Source organism: Gnatocerus cornutus, chromosome 8, assembly GCF_029298725.1.
Source record: "Gnatocerus cornutus isolate USDA-ARS CGAHR chromosome 8, icGnaCorn1.1, whole genome shotgun sequence".
Taxonomy (NCBI): domain Eukaryota; kingdom Metazoa; phylum Arthropoda; class Insecta; order Coleoptera; family Tenebrionidae; genus Gnatocerus; species Gnatocerus cornutus.
Window position 1 is genome coordinate 14,361,927 of NC_142240.1, and position 17,080 is coordinate 14,379,006.

Genomic DNA, 17,080 nt, shown 5'->3' on the forward strand with positions numbered 1-17,080 from the left:
TATCGACTTGATATTGTTATTGTAAACTTTTTATTATCAGTTGATAGTTTTCTGATAAACTTACTATAAACTCTTATTTTGGTATGCTATGTAAGTATGTTATGAACGACAAGTTTATAAGTGTCCATATAATATTATTACAATGTTACGACAATTTATAAGTGTCCATATTCATGTTTAATAGCATCTGATACTTTTTCCGCGACCATTATGGTTGGAGCATTCGTATGGCCCGAAACCGTAGTTGGAAACACACCAGCATCTACAACTCTCAAACGCTGTATTCCGTGAACTTTCAAATCGCTATCTACAACCGAAGTCTTAGGATCTGGACCCATTCGAGTTGAACCAGCTACATGAGTGGCTGCACCTACCAATACTCTGAGCATGCAACCCCAATATTTCTTCGAGTGTTTTATAAATTCTGCACAAAAATCAAAGTCAAGAATCGTTGCATTAATGGCTCTAAAAGGTTCAGTGCCTATAAGTTTTAAAACGAACTCTATTCCCTCGATTAAATCATCCACGTCTTCTTTTTTGTCGAACATATTCGGATTGATATTCGGAAAATCTAGAGGATTATTAGATTTAAGCGTGATTCTTCCTCGAGATTTTGGATGAAGTAGTGCCAGTGCAATCACCACATCAGTAGACGGATTCAGTTTTGAAAGTTCTTTTAAAACAGTTTCATTTATGTTACGGGTTGGAGGTACACGTAATTCACCTTGTGGTACCAATCCGTACTCAATTTTTAGTGTGTCTTCATTTTTGTTGCGTAGAAAACCAACACCGTTTAATCCCCACGCTCTTGTTAAAGGACCATTGCCGTTTAGGTACATTTCTACTGACTCTGAAAGGTTTTTAGTTTCAATCGTGTAATTAGTGCGAAACGCCAAAGATGTAAACATTGGGTGCTCTTGAAGGTTTAGTCCAACAGGTAAATTCGCTAGAACTTCAATTCCTAATTCTTTTAAGTGGTCTTGGGGGCCTATTCCTGACAACATTAGCAGTTGTGGAGAATTGATAGCACCTCCAGAAACGATAACTTCTTTCTTAGCAGCAACTTGAAACTTTTTGGATCGTGTCACAAACTCAACTCCTTGAGCTAGTTTAGATTTTGGATCTATGATAATTTTTGTTACTAAGACTTTTGTCAGAACTTTTAGGTTTCGTCTTGCTCGAGCATTATCTAAGAATGCAGTTCCAGTACTCTGCCTTTTTCCCCGTTTGATGTTAAAAGGTACGTCAGAAACTCCAAGTTGAGTTCTGCCGTTGAAATCCACAGATGAAATATTTAATTTCTTGTTAGCTTCGAGAAAAATAGAAAGTAGTGGTGATGGTGGTTGGACATACTCAACGTTCCAGAAGCCTTTTTTTCCATGGTATCCAGAATCACTCAGGACCTGGGAGTTTTCAGATTTCATAAAATACGACAGGACATCTTTGTAAGACCATCCAAGATTACCCATTTCTTCCCATTTATCGTAATCTTTTGGATTTCCTCGACTGTACAACATTACGTTAATAGCAGATGTTCCTCCTATGGATTTTCCACATGGCACATTGCACCTGTGATCGTTCATTCCTGGAACGATGCATAAGTCTTTTATAGAGCATTGAATTTCCCTACCTAAACAGCTCTTGGTTTGTTTAGTCGACAAATAGCCCCAGTTTCTTTTACTCATTTGCAGTATTGAACAGAAACCCATAATCTGGTTAAAATCATCTTCTTCACCCCCTGCTTCTAGTAAGAGCACATTAAAATCGTCTATTTCAGACAGTCTTGTTGCCAGAACACTACCAGCAGAGCCGGCACCAACGATGACGAAATCGTAGGAGCCAAAATCTATCATTCTTAATTGATTGTAACTGTTTGAAGAATTCTTACCCAGCGTCCGTTGTGATTCAATTCCGTTTATAAATTCTTTTTTATTTTCCGGGAAAACGTAAGAATCAGCTTCTTTCAATGTTTGGTTAATAAGATTTTTGTAATATTTAGATTTTAAAGAACAAGTGGTTTGTGGCAGAAAGTAATTACATATTAGGAGAAACAAAATTTTTCTATTCATTTTTTATGTGTCGGTGACGCTGCGAAAATTATTAAAATTTAACATACAGCTACTGTTGTGTGAGATAATTGTGCACGGTCACATACTTTGATATTTTTTTATGATATGAATAGTTTACATTTTTTTTATCCGGTTTTGTACATACAGTGCGTTTGTTAACAGTGGGTAAAATTTTTCACTGTTAATTTTATCATGGGGTTGAATATTTTAACTAATAATTCTCATGGTCAGCACTGTATAAATGAACCAAATTAGTCATTTATTTTGACTTTATTGCTTGCTTTATTGCAATTATATACATCTTGAACTTTTGTTATTTTTGCGCTTAACTATGAGAATTTGAATTTATCATATTTTCTTAATTCATCATTCAAATTTTTACCTAATTTTTGGAGTTTTTTTTTCATAAAAGGAATTTTAATTAAACATTAGATACTGATGCATATTCACGTTTGATCGCATCTGAAATTTTTTCTGCTATCATTATTGTAGCAGCCGCCGTGTGTCCCGAAATCGTACTTGGAATAATACCAGCATCCACGACTCTCAAACGCTGCATTCCATGAACCTTTAAATCACTGTTTACAACCGAGTTTTTAGGATCTGGACCCATTCGAGTTGTACCACAGGGATGAAACACTGTTGTTGTCATAACACGAAGCATGCAACTCCAATATTCCTTCGAGTGCTTTTCAAATTCTGAACAAAATGAAAAATCAAGAGCCGTCGCATTTATGGCTCTAAAAGCTTGAGTATCCATCAGTTTTAACACAAACTCTATTCCTTCAACAAGAGCGTCCACGTCTTCTTTTTTGTCTAAGATGTTTAGATCGATATTCGGAAAATCGAGAGGGTTTTTAGACTTGAGAGTAATTTGTCCTCTAGATTTTTCATGAAGCAGTATTAGTAGAATCTGTACGTCTGTGGAGGAGTTAATTTTTGCAAGTTCTTTTAAAACAGTACTGTTGAAATTGAGACTTGGACCTAAATTTGGATCTGGTAATCCACCTGGCGGTGCGAAAATGTACTCTATGTTGGGCACTTCTTCAGTATTATTATGTAGAAACCCAACTCCATTTATTCCCCATGCTCTTGTTAATGGACCTACGCCATTTAGGTACATTTCTACCGATTCTGAAAGACCTTTACTTTCAATAGTGTAATTGGTTCGAAATGCCATGAAAGCAAACAGAGGATGCTCTTGAAGATTTAGTCCCACAGATAAATCTACAATGACTTCAATTCCTAATTCCTTTAAGTGGTTTTGGGGACCTACCCCTGACAACATCAGTAATTGTGGGGAGTTGATAGCACCACCAGAAACAATAACTTCTTTCTTTGCAACAGCTCTAAACTTTTTGGATCTTGTCACAAACTCAACTCCTTCAGCGATTTTAGAGTCAGGATCTATGATCACTTTAGTCACCAAAACATTGGTAAGAACCTTAAGATTACGTCTTGCTCGAGCATTATTTAAGAAGGCTGTCCCGGTACTCTGTCTTTTTCCTCGTTTTAGACTATAAGGCATCTCCGAAGCTCCAAACTGAGTTCTACCGTTGACATCTATAATTGAGATATTCATTTCTCTAGTCGCTTCAAAAAATGTAGAAAGCAGTGGTGATGGTGGTTCGGTATACTCAATGTTCCATAACCCTCCTTTACCATGGTATCCAGGATCATTCATGACTTGAGAATTCTCAGATTTTATAAAATATGGAAGAACATCTTTGTAAGACCATCCAAAATTACCCATTTCTTCCCATTTATCGTAATCTTTAGCAGATCCACGAAGATACATCATTCCATTGATCGCAGTACTCCCACCTATCGATTTTCCACGAGGAACATTGCATCTGTGTTTATTCATTCCTGAAGGCCAAACATGAGTGTTGAAAAACACTAGTTTTTCTTACCTAAACAACTCTTGGGTTGTGTTGTCGACTGGTAGCCCCAGTTTCTTTCACTCAATTCTACTGTAAGAGCGAAACTCATGATCTGATTAAAATCGTCTTCTTCGCCGCCAGCTTCTAGTAAAAGCACAGTAAAATCAGCAACTTCTGACAGTCTTGTCGCTAGAACACTTCCAGCAGCTCCAGCACCGACGATGATGAAGTCGTAACACCCAAAATCTACTTTTGTTATTTGCTATAATTATTTTACGAATTCTCACCCAGTGTCCGTTGTGACTGGATTCCAATTATAAATTCTTTATTATTTTCCGGTAAAATATAAGAATCAGCTTTTTTTAATGTGTGGTTAATAAGATTTTCGTAATATTCAACTGTTAGAGAGGAACCAACTTGTGTTAGAAGTATATCACATGTTAGCAAAAACAGTATTTTTGTTTTCATGTTTTTAATAGCTTATTTGCCTTACCAAGTGTTTTTAATACTGTTATTTTTTTGGGTGAATCGCATTTAATATTATTTTTATTTGTTTACTTATTTGCAACAAAATTATAGACGTAAATACTTAAAGATAAAATAAACGGGCGACAGTCTTGTTATCACTTTTTGTGGAATACAAAGAAAATAGCCGTTTACATTGACCTTGCCATTTCTATTTTTATTTCAAACTGCAACCTTGTGAAGTGTTCTGAAATTCCTATCCTCTTTGCCGTATTCAATTCTTCCTTAACTCATTAATTACTCGATTAAAAACGCGTATCTACAAATCAGTTTGTAAGTGTCCATATTCACGCTTGATGGCATCTGAAATTTTTTCCGCCACCATTATAGTAGCAGCATTTGGATGCCCTGAAAGCGTGGTCGGAAAAATACCAGCATCCACAACTCTCAACCGTTGTAATCCGTGTACCTTCAAATCGCTGTCTACAACGGAAATTTTAGGGTCTAGACCCATGGAAGTTGTTCCACACGCATGATAAATTGTGGCTGTCGAAATGGGTAGAAGACAACTCCAATATTCCTTCGAGTACCTTTCAAATTCTGTGCAAAACGAAAAATCAAGAACCGTTGCATTAATAGCTCTAAAAGGTGCTGTTTCCATAAGTTTGAAAACGAACTCTATTCCTTCAATCATCACTTCAATGTCTTCTTTTTTGTCTAAGATATTTAGATCGACATTTGGAAAATCGAGAGGGTTTTTGGATTTGAGCGTAATTCGTCCTCTTGATTTTTCATGAAGCAGTACTAGTCGAACCTGTATGTCAGTAGAGGGGTTAATTTTTGCAAATTCCTTTAAAACAGTATTGTTGAAATTGAAACTTGGAGCTAAATGTAGATCTTCCACTCCACCTGGCGGTAAATATAGTAGCTCTACTTTTGGTACATCTTCACTTTTTTTGTGTAGAAAACTAACACCATTCATACCCCACGCTCTTGTTAACGGACCCTCGCCTTTTAAGTACATTTCTATCGACTCTAAAAGGTTTTGATTTTGAATAGTGTAATTAGACCGAAACGCCAAGAAAAAAAACGTTGGGTGCTCGTGAAGATTTAGTCCCACAGGCAAATCTACCAGGACTTCAATTCCTAATTTTTCCAAGTCACGTTGAGGGCCCACACCCGACAGCATCAGCAACTGTGGGGAGTTGATCGCACCTCCAGAAACAATAACTTCTTTCTTTGCAGCAACTCTAAACTTTTGGAACTGTGACACAAACTCAACTCCTTCAGCTATTTTAGTTTGAGGATCTATGATCACTTTAGTCACCAAAACTTTCGTGAGAACCTTGAGGTTACGTCTTGCTCGAGCGTTATTTAAGAATGCTGTACCAGTACTCTGTCTATTTCCCCGTTTTAGGCTATAGGGCATCTCAGAAGCTCCACACTGAGTTCTACCGTTGACATCTATGGTTGAAATATTCAGTTCTTTGTTTGCTTTTAAAAATGTAGAAAGAAATGGTGACGGTGGCTGAGTATACTCAATGTTCCAAAACCCTCCTTTTCCATGGTACCCAGGGTCACCAACGACTTGGGAATTTTCAGATTTGATGAAATATGGAAGAACATCTTTGTAAGACCATCCAGGATTACCGAGTTCTACCAATTTGTCGTAATCTTTGGAATTTCCACGAACATATATCATTGCATTAAGAGCAGAACTGCCTCCTATTATTTTTCCACGCGGTACACTACATCTATTATTATTCATTCCTGAAAACCATGCGATAGTTTGTCGACAACTCTTAATTTTCTTACCTAGACAACTCTTAGTTTGTTTTGTGGTCAAGTATCCCCAGTTTCTGTCACTAAATTGTATGGTAGAAAAGAAACCCATGATTTGGTTAAAGTCGTCTTCTTCACCTCCAGCTTCTAATAAAAGTACATTAAAATCGTCGACTTCCGACAATCTTGTTGCCAGAACACTCCCAGCAGAGCCAGCACCAACAATGATGAAATCGAAGGACCCAAAATCTAATTTTGTTTATTTTATATGACTGTTTTAAACATTCTCACCCAACGTTTGTTGTGATTGAATTCCACTTTTAAATTCGTCATTATATTCCGGTCGGACATAAGAGTCAGCTTCTTTCATTGTTTGCCTAATTAAATTTTCATAATATTCTGATAACAATGAAGAATTAACTTGTATCAAAAATAAGTCACACATTAGCAAAAACACCGTTTTAGTTTTCATTTTTTCTTATAACTTAGTTTCTTTACTGCCTTAACAGTGACAAAATATTTCTGGGTTAGTGGTAAAAAATATACACGGCAAGTAATTTTGTTTGTGTCTAAAACTTTATCACATCATGTTTTATCGCATTATCATTATTGTTTCTAATTGAGTGATAGAGTCAGCTTTGCAAATTAATTTGTATGTCGTTGATAGAGTCGTAATGATAGGCGTTAAATGACGAGCTAAGTTTCGACAACATTTAACCCAAAATATTTTTGAACCTGTGTTTTATTTTAGAGTGTAACCCTATTAAATGTGTGCAATTTATTTTTTTCATTTTCTGATTCAAATTCGTATTTTCTACTTTCCCATTTTGTGTTCAGTTTAACTTTCTGACGCTTCATCTTATCGATCCAAAGATACCTTCAATGGACGGTTCCTTAATTTCTTTGTCCCCTTTTCAAATTTTCGAATAACCGCGAATCGAATCTACATAATTTTTAATATTTCGTTGTGTTAAGTTGTTCTTTATTCTTCTATCTAATTCTAATCTTAATCTATTTATTTAAATATGTATTCTTCTGTAAGATTTTTCTACATCTGTGTACAAACTTTATTTCCTTCTCTATTTACATGTTTCCATAGAATAAAATTTCGCCTCATCTAATCTTCGCATTCTCAATTTTCCACGCCGAACACAACTCGCTTCATTTACCAAACTCAAAATTAATTTCCAACCGCCACACCGCAACTCAAAATATTTTCTGGTTTACGCATCGTTTCCCCCGTCTTTGTCGCCTTGACAATGACACGACCAGAAAACACGGTCAACTTTTTCATGCTCGCCGAAACACGCTTCAGTTGCATTGATATCCTACCAGCGCGAAAAGTTTCTTTTTAAGAAGGTCGCAACGCAATTAATAAAAATTTCTTTTAATGAGCATTTCCAAACATTATGTTTCACCATTTCCGACACTTTCAACACAAGAAAAATCCAGCAACAAAAACCAGGATTATTAAATATGTCATAATGTTTGGGTTGTCGTGCTTGCGGCGAAACTGAGATAAATTTGTGTTTGGTCTTAATTTTAAATAATTTCCACCACTCACTGTGTTATCAGAAATTACATAAAAGGAAATTGAATAGTACGCTCTATTTTCCACGATATACTTGCATTCATTATCTTGATGTTTTAGATTGGCCATTGAGAAATTTTCTTGAACTGATTCGTCCTGGTACGGATTGTGTACATTTTCGTTCTTCAGGGAAGTACTTTGAGATAGAAACTCAGGACATTAATAAATTATGTAAGGCTGCATTCCACTTCTATTTGCAGTGAGACTTAATCGTAAAACTAAATGAAAAATGGCACCAACACCGTATGGTAGATGAAAGGATTGCGCTAATTCAAACACACAAACGTATAATTCTGCTAATTTGCAATTATTATTGCTTTATCAATTCGAACATGACGGATTCGTTATATAAAATTTTAATGAATGTAGTTTGGCGTTATAGAGAATGCCCTAAATTTCATCACCTAATTACCTTAGAATTCCTAACTAGAAACCTAAGGTGATCTTCGAATGGTACCGGCAACCATAACCTGCATTCACTGCGGAAGATCCTAATCATTACTCAATGATTCAAGGTCAACTTTTACTCTCATCGTGATGTTATCCAAGAGACTAGTGAAATGCGTGCCACGCACTAATCAATATTAAACTAACTTGGACCACTATAAATCATGCAATACGTTAGAATTTTTATGTAACTTTGGGAACCGGCCTGTGGTGTGGACGCAGCATTGTGTTTTCTTGTAGCCCCATACGCACAAAGTGGGGGTGTAGAAAGCCAAATGGCAAAGTTTTGACATGTTGAATATAAATACGGGCGGCTGAAGTCTTTCGGCAGCAGTCGTTATTTAGCAAAGTTTAACCATGAAGCTCCAAGTAAGTGACAGTGATGTGTCTTCAGTAATAGTGCTAATTTTTTTTGTTTGTAGAGCTGTGCACTTGTTTTGGTTTTGGGTTTGGTTTCGGCTTTCCCTGGCGAAAAAAAGGAAAAAGCCGCGGCCCCTGAAAAGAAACAAGACAAACGTGGTCTTTTCGACTTTGGATACGGTCTAGGAGGACATGAATATGGAGGAGGAGGCATCGAATTAGGCCACGGAATCGGTTTGGGTTCTTTCGGGGGCGGACTCGAAGAACACGGCCATGTTAAACACATCACCATCACCAAAGAAGTTCCAGTACCTGTCCCACATCCTGTACCTTTCCCAGTTGTCAAGAAAATACCTGTCCCGTACCCTGTTAAAGTGGCCGTTCCTGTAGACCGCCCTTATCCTGTACATATCCCCAAGCCATACCCAGTTCCCGTAGAAAAACCAGTACCTTATCCTGTAGAAAAACCAGTACCTTATCCAGTCAAAGTCCATGTTAAAGTACCAGTGCCAGTGCCACATCCAGTACCTGTACCTAAACCCGTACCTTACCCAGTGCACAAGCCTGTACCTTATCCAGTCAAAGTACCAGTGTATATCGAGAAGAAAGTACCAGTTTACATCAAGGGTCATCATGAAGAATTCCATGGTCTCGAAAGCCACGGTCTTGAATTGGGAGGTTTTGGTGGTCATGGTTTGGAATTCGGAGGATTCCATCATTAAATAACGACTGCGGTAATCCAAAATTTTATCAGTATTGTTGCACATAATTTGCTCATTTCATCTGTTTCTTAGTTAATTATATTTATTCTTTATTTTCTACGTAATAAAATGTTCTTTTTAAATACGACTTTCATTAACACCTGTTTTAAAGCGGCAGGAAGTTTCTAACAAGCGCTACTTTTTCGCCAAATTAAACAACAATAAACATAATAAATTAAGCGAACTAGATCGTGTTAAGTAATACAAAAATGTGTTAATTAAATTATAAGTTAGGTCGTTACTTAATTTCTTATGAAACAAAAAAACGGCGGCGAAATAAAACCAACTTGAAATAAGTAATCCACAAATGACGCATGCCTTTGATAACATTGCTAAATAAAAACCCTTTTTATATTTATGGATTTTATCAGCATTTTAGTGGCTAAAATTGGCCATTATTCACAAGTGATTAAAATGAACAATTGTCATGATAGCGGAACAAGTGATACCTATTAAAATTGAAATTTTATTCGCCTGGCATTTATCACAATTTCAATTCATTTAAAATTGGAACTAAAAAGCTGCTGGGAGGATAAAACGTCGTTGCATAATTTATTAACCAGAAAAGAAAAAGAAATGTTAGAAGGTAGACCAATTAATATTAAATAAACTTGTCATTAATGGAATGTAACATCTGTGCTAATTTTCACCTTAAAATTAATAGTTTTAGCTTCTGCATGTTTGTTTTAACCGAAAATCGTCGCGTGATTTTAAGTAGTAGAAAATTAAGAAAAAGAACTCTCAATTAATAAAATCGTTCTTTTCAATTTCTTTTAATTTTGTTTTTTTTTAAATTGCCTATTTGACTTCAGCAAAAAGTATTGAACTCTCACTTTCTTTTATTTTAATTTCAATTTTGCTTTTTTTTTTCAATAAAAATCTGTATAATACTTCAATTATAATTTCAATTTAATTTTGTTGTACATTGGAATTAGTAAAGAGTTCTCTTATTTTCTATGTACACATCTATACATTCCAAAGTGTAATAAAAAATCATTTTTTCGAAATTAGTAAACAAATAGTCTTCTGTGAGTTTTTATCAAAAAACCAAATTCTCTTAATTTAATAAACGACTATAAACCGGATCATTTTTTAACACTAAATAATTAGTAATTTTATAAAAAATGCATCTAAAACTTTCTACATTCATACATAACGATTAAGCGCATTAAAAACTATAAAAATGAAACAAAAATGTGCTACTACACTTAACTATTCGAAAGCGTCTATAAAAAAGCAAAATAATTCACTGTCAAATGCACTGTTTCCTAACTTAACGTTTCAATCACAACGTTCAATTCGGACAATGTTAATTAACTCACCGGCTTCAATTAAATCTGTAATTTAAATTAAACGCTCCTAGCGTCTCCGATCAATGTTCTGAACTGTCTCTAATTGTTCACTTTCACGTGGTTGTCACTGATAGCCAAGAAAAAAATTGTACAAAAAGTAGAAATGCCTTTCTACATTTCACCAACTCGTTACAAAAAGAAAATTAATTTATTAACAAAAATCAACAATACAACAAAATAACAAGAAAAGAAGGAATTTTTGGTATTATGAGACCCTATTGTTGGTGTTCTTCCACCTGCTGTCCAGTCGATTGAATGGGAATCCATCCAGTTGGGTGTTGAACTTGTGTCCCGAAAGATGAGGATTGGTCAGCTTGAGCGTAACCACCATCTCCTCCTTCAAATCCGCCCTCGAAACCACCACCATACCCTCCTTCCTGGCTTTCTTCATGGACTTCTTTTGCAGCTTCTTGGGCTCCTAAGTGGTCGTGGCCTTCGAAACCACCACCACCATAATTCGAGAGACCTTCGTTGAGTTCTTGAGCATGGCCCTCAAAGGATCCTCCGTAGCTTGAAACCGGTGCTGCGGAATGAGGGGCTTTGAATTCTTCACTTGGAACAGGATAAGGTTTAGGCACTTCGAAATGGACTGGGACTTTTTTGATCACTTCGTAAGGAACCGGGTGTGGTACTTTAATGATTTTTGTTTCGACGACGGGGTAAGGCTTGGGCACTTCTACAGGATGTGGTACCGGCACTGGTACTTTCACAGGATAAGGATGTGGTTCTTTAATAATGACTTTTTTGTTGATTTCGACGACAGCAGGAGGGAGGTGGCCTTTGATAGCACTGCCAAGGTGGATGATATCAAACTTGGGGTAGTGTAACTTGGAGAAGTGTGAATCGTTGGGAACTGCATCAAGGTACTCTTTTCCGTGGCCCCCATAACTGGGTCGTGCGCGTGCACTTGCTAAACAGCAGATTGCAAAAATAACAGCCTGAAACAATAACAACGATAATAGACAAATTACCTTGTTACACAACTTGTGCACGCTCAAAATTTCTACTTACAAAAGGATTCATAATAACACTCCTGTCGTCAAAGAATTGGTATTAACTGGACAAAATCACGAAGTGTTACTATTTATATACGGAACAAAATTACGATATCCGGAGACTCCTCAGCTATTTTAAAATCCTTCCATTTCACTTTCATCGAAGTTCATTATCAACGAATCAGCAAAAACGTCGAATTTGCTATCTCATTTCAGTTAACTCAGTTGCGGTTAAAAGAGTGAATGCGAAATTTAGTTACACATCGAAAATTATACATTCGACCTTTCTTTTTGCATGTTTAATACAACAAAGATTTACCTTCTCTGCTAAGGAACACTCTCCTATCCTTGTTAAATAAACTTGAACCCTGGAAGCGAGATAATGACAGAAGCTGAAACGTGAAAGTAATTACAAATGGACTGTTTTAAAAGTACAATCTCTTAATAACCAGAGTCTCTTGAACTTGCTTCATATTTCAGTCACGGCTTTAATAAAAGAACACCGGATAATAATATGCATTTTTAAGTGAAAATTCGGATTACGTGTAGGAAGATTAGACGAGAGTTTTGAATATTTTTTGTATGACTTTCACGTTTTCCTGATATCGATTTTAGTGAGTGGCAGTGCATTATTGATGACGTGGACTGGACACGGGGCGTTTTATCAGATTGACCCCACTTAAAAATCAAAACGTAGCTATTGTTTACATAATGCACCAGAAATCCGATTGTACAAAAAGAGACTGCACTAATCCCGCAGTTATTGCACTGATGGTTGGAATTTGAAAGGAGCGCAGCGGATAATTAATGTTTTAATTAACACGTATTTTCAAATATTTCATAATTGCAGGTTTTATTACATTTGAATAATTAGGCAGAAAATTTGGCGCGTGAAAACTATTTTTACATTGTTGTCATATCCGGGAAACCATTTCAATGAAAGAATTAGTAATTGGACTAATATCTACAATTATTTAAGCATGTATGCATAATTAAATATGTCAAAAATTATGCACTATATTAATTATACAAACAAATATTATGCAATAACGCGCCTTTACCAGCATTTTGTTCTTGGACTAAACTTTTTGATTTTTTTTAATTCCTCTTTGCCATCGTTTTGTGTCTTTTCAATACTACTTTATATTTTATATTTGATATTTAAGATTTATCAAATTTTAATCGTTTTGATATCTTTTAGACAACAAATATTGAATTGTTAGCATTTTAATGTTTGTTTTTTTGAATTCTCGAAACCTTTCAACTTGTAATATTTATAAAACTTCAGAAAAATTCTTCTTTAGATGGCCGATTTTTATACCCATCAAATCAATTAGTGTTCTTTTGATTCTACACGTCTTCAAATGCTCAAAATTTTGCTGATCTGTGTGCGAACTTAAATTATATTTTTTCTTAGTTTTTGAAATTCCTCATTTACTTACTTTTTTCTATTTTTTGGGTTTTTCAGGTGCTTCGCATTTGTTCGATTCTTTAAATTCGGTCGGTTCCATCAACATTTTTTAAGTGTTGTATCAAATCTATATACACACACCTCAATTTTTAAAACCTTTAAATATTTTCACTATTTTTTTAATATTCTTAATATTACATCAAAATCTTCAGCTATTTAAGATAATGAGTGTTAACCGAATGTTAAACAAAAATAATTTCTCATAAAAGCATCATTAGAGATCCCACAGTTTCTCTTTTAACACCATGTAAACTTGTAATAAAAAATTAGCCATAATTATTGTTTATTCTCTGACCATTAAGCAACAAATTAGTTGACAAAAAATAAATTAGATTATAAATATTTCAGCAGCGTAATTCTCTCAAGCGACAATTCTCGTAAAATTCCCATTAAAATCAAATTATTTCTTCATGCACATGTCTATAATTATATAAACGTGTCTCGTGTATTACTTTGAGATTATATAACAACATAACAGTGGATCAAAACCTTTATTGTCTGCATAAGAAAAGCGAGTGTCGCAAGTTATTTTTTAGACCCTCATTTATAAAATTCCATTTTTGTAATAAATAACAACGTATTAGAATCCACGTACGTTGTGAAATATTAAACAGTAGCTCAGAAAATCCCACAATAACAGCACGAAATAGAAAGAAACTCGTGAGAGCTATAATAACTACATTTTGAGATTTACGACCAACTCAGCATTTTTCAAATCTCAATTTACTAATAAAAATCAAATAATTCGGTCACGTTGTGTAACCCAGCAGCTGTCATCTAAACGGAACTCTAATCGGTGCCATTGTCACATGGTATTCTTCCTAGCACCATACAAATTACACAAAGAGCAGTCCAATCACTTATAGTGAAGGGAATCAAGCAACACTTTCGCTACCTGCTCTAAATAAAATCGACATAAAATGACAAAAAAATAGTATGGGTACTTCGGTTATAGTCCATTTACCCGATTTTACATGCGTTGCTCAGTTAATTGATCTTGATAACACGTGCAGCAATTACGGCTTTGTTGCAACACTGGGAAACTGCATAACTGCAGGGGCATTTTGGTTTACAAGTGGTCTCACGGTGATCTTTAATTGTTTTAGTAATCAGATAGGGTGGGCGGCGAGTAAAAGTAGCGGCAGTGGCGGCTCTAGTCACTGATCACATTTAAGCCACTTAAAACGTTTTGGAACAAAATCGGTAATTTTGTAATTTTTTTGTTTAAAAATCGTAAAATTCTATCATTAGATAACGATTTTGTTCCGATTACTATGTAATTAAACTGATAGGAGACGTCACTGCATTTGCGGATATCTAGACCACACCTAGTGAACGTCTGGTAGTTAGCTCGTTTAATGTATACCAGAAATTGCATCGAAGTGAACATTCCTGGGCAGGAGGCGCTTCTTTCAAGGCTAATCTTTCGCCCCCGTCTGGAACTAATTGTTCCAGTCTGTTACCATTTTGCAAAAAATGCACTAAACCAACCATGGGACTTAATTATCCACTTTACAAAAAAACGCATGGGAAAGTACCATCACCTTCATCCCTAAACTCTTCTTTTGAAAGCAACAGGAAGTTGACCTTCTAATGGACAGTTCCGCGATATTCAATTGCGGCGATTTTTATTATGTAATATAAAGAAGCGGGCGGTGTGATTGATTGTATTGTTATAGTGCCACACCTCTGCAATTACTTGACACATTATTTGGAGTTTCTTAAGAGGAATTGTGTTATTGATTGATTTGTGATATCAATTAAGGTGCTTATCGGACTATGCGGACTTTCTCTGGTGAGCGAGGTGCATTAGAGCTCCACCTTTTGAGGAAACGAGCAGCTACCGCACGGAAAACTACAAAAATATGGTTTTGCTCTTACATTTTGGTTCTTACGTAAATAAATTTTACGCTTAATTACGTTTAGTAGTATCAATTTAGTTTTATGCTCTTTTTACTTATGTAGTAAAAATAATTTATACATAGTTTTCCTTATAGCTTAAATGGACACTAGTAATAAAATTTACGTGGTCAAGAAACGTGAGAGGATGAAATTTAATATAATAACAAAGTTTCTGTTCAGTTGCAGTGAATAGAAACGAAGTGGATTCAGACGAGTTGGACAGGAAAAGATGAAATGAAACTTAGTATATTATTACACCTTTTTCCGTCATCCATCATCACCTTCATTCTCCGTTACATAATCGTGTTAATTACAAGATGGACAATACCAAAAATCAGGCAGACACACCCAACTTTCGCCTAGATCTAATAGTTCAGTAGTTCTGGTGCATCTACTAAGGAAGAAACATGCCCTAAAGCTACAATTTTGCGTTCACTTTTTTTATGCAGTAATAAACAAGAAACAAGATACGACTTTTTCCTTATTACAATTCTGCGCATCAAAGAAAAAATAAATTAGATCAGATCGCGTAATCTGTATTGGAAAAAATCAAATGTCAGATTTTAGACGAGTCCACGCCCCAGATAAACAATTCCATTATGTAATAAATTCGCACTTAATTAATTTTTGTGGTTCTCGTAAAATTTTGCAATGGGTCTATGGACGAGATAATTGCGGTGTATAGTTGGTTGCCTATTAATTATGCAGGTTTTGGGAAGAGAATTGCTGCAATTAGAACAGTCGTAAAAGGTCGACAATGGTACAATTAAAACTTAGAACTGTAATCACAATGAAAATGGGCTAGTTTCTAGCAATTTAATTAACAAGCGTAAGAATTTATATTAAAAAAATCTTGTTATTTTTATAATGCTGGTAATAAAGTAAAATGACTGGGCTTTTACCGTTAGTTGAATTTAGTAAAGTGAAGAAATATGAGGAAATGCTTTACCAAAACTTCCGACACGTCGTTTCTTAATTAAAACATTTCACTTTTTCTGTTCTTTGTTTTTTCATATTTAAATTACTCTAAGGTTGTGATTTTGGTCAATTTTTTTGGCTCGCCAAACCTAAGAAACTGAGGATCCAAGAGTTTTTAAACTTCATTATCTAAGAATCTCAAAATTTAGTAATCTTAGCATAGATAAGATACAAATTGGAAAGATCAAAAACGTGAAATCTTATGTTGTCTAATACGTCAGATGCTTTAAGATAATAAATATTTCTTCAACCCAAAAACAAAAAGTTTAAAATTATAGGTCCTTTGATATCAAAATTTCTTAGTCATTTCCGGTAGCAAGATAAAATTTTCTTAATACACACATTTATAATTTTTTAAAGTGGAAAGTTTGGGCAGAATTTTCGTAACAATAGAATAAACAGATGTTAAAATTTTGATTTACTAGATAGTTCCGAATAATAGTTTTAAATGAAAAGAGAGCAATTACTGCAACTATCAAGCAATTATTAATTATGGAAAAATGTAAAAAACACTCTTATAAAATTGTACAAAGTTTCACAATTAAACTTGGCATGCTACACCACGGAAGCATTTAATTTTATCTTCCTCAATTCCAGAAATTTATACATAAATAATAATAAACAACAGTTCCTACATTAATACTTTTCGAAATAATGCATCATACATGAATTAATTAAAACCTGATAAGATCTCTCCGATTATTTGCATAACATCCACGCTATCTTGTCTTGTTGTTAAACACAACAGTACAATACGACAGCGAAAAAAATGGAACAGTCTTTCAAAATAATGAAAATAGAAAAGTTATTGTAATAAACAAGTCTTAAGTAATAGCGACATAATGTCTAATGAGTATCCATTCATTAACAGTAATCTGCACCAAGAAATGTAATTCAATACATCCAATTTAAATGCACCATTAGATCAAAGATGATATTCTAACATTCTTAGAAGCTAATTTAATGCTCGTTGCGTTTTTTCTCACGGCGATTTAATGAGCGTGATACTTTCCTGCAGTCATCA

The 17,080-nt window shown here is 34.9% G+C and overlaps 5 protein-coding genes across 5 annotated transcripts; 1 reads left to right on the forward strand and 4 right to left on the reverse strand.

The window, feature by feature from the left end:
• Nucleotides 1-155: 155 nt before the first annotated feature.
• Nucleotides 156-2,069, reverse strand: LOC148170143 (glucose dehydrogenase [FAD, quinone]-like). Its single transcript, XM_088044262.1, has 3 exons — nt 1,889-2,069; nt 1,631-1,846; nt 156-1,585 (listed from the first exon to the last, which is right to left on the reverse strand). The coding sequence occupies exons 1-3, from the start codon at nt 2,067-2,069 to the stop codon at nt 156-158; spliced, it is 1,827 nt and encodes a 608-aa protein (XP_087900388.1).
• A 28-nt stretch (nt 2,070-2,097) lies between these two features.
• LOC148170144 (glucose dehydrogenase [FAD, quinone]-like) lies at nt 2,098-4,445 on the reverse strand. The gene is made up of 3 exons (XM_088043728.1): nt 4,240-4,445; nt 3,983-4,198; nt 2,098-3,938 (listed from the first exon to the last, which is right to left on the reverse strand). The coding sequence occupies exons 1-3, from the start codon at nt 4,418-4,420 to the stop codon at nt 2,491-2,493; spliced, it is 1,845 nt and encodes a 614-aa protein (XP_087899854.1). The 5' UTR covers nt 4,421-4,445; the 3' UTR covers nt 2,098-2,490.
• Nucleotides 4,446-4,480: 35 nt separating this feature from the next.
• Nucleotides 4,481-6,747, reverse strand: LOC148170145 (glucose dehydrogenase [FAD, quinone]-like). The gene is made up of 3 exons (XM_088043727.1): nt 6,491-6,747; nt 6,233-6,448; nt 4,481-6,187 (listed from the first exon to the last, which is right to left on the reverse strand). The coding sequence occupies exons 1-3, from the start codon at nt 6,669-6,671 to the stop codon at nt 4,737-4,739; spliced, it is 1,848 nt and encodes a 615-aa protein (XP_087899853.1). The 5' UTR covers nt 6,672-6,747; the 3' UTR covers nt 4,481-4,736.
• Nucleotides 6,748-8,507: 1,760 nt separating this feature from the next.
• On the forward strand, nt 8,508-9,353 carry LOC148170146 (uncharacterized). Its single transcript, XM_088043740.1, has 2 exons — nt 8,508-8,606; nt 8,660-9,353. Exons 1-2 carry the CDS (start codon nt 8,595-8,597, stop codon nt 9,317-9,319), a joined length of 672 nt encoding a protein of 223 aa, XP_087899866.1. The 5' UTR covers nt 8,508-8,594; the 3' UTR covers nt 9,320-9,353.
• Nucleotides 9,354-10,839: 1,486 nt separating this feature from the next.
• On the reverse strand, nt 10,840-11,812 carry LOC148170147 (uncharacterized). Its single transcript, XM_088043738.1, has 2 exons — nt 11,722-11,812; nt 10,840-11,648 (listed from the first exon to the last, which is right to left on the reverse strand). The coding sequence occupies exons 1-2, from the start codon at nt 11,731-11,733 to the stop codon at nt 10,926-10,928; spliced, it is 735 nt and encodes a 244-aa protein (XP_087899864.1). The 5' UTR covers nt 11,734-11,812; the 3' UTR covers nt 10,840-10,925.
• Between the last annotated feature and the right edge of the window lie 5,268 nt (nt 11,813-17,080).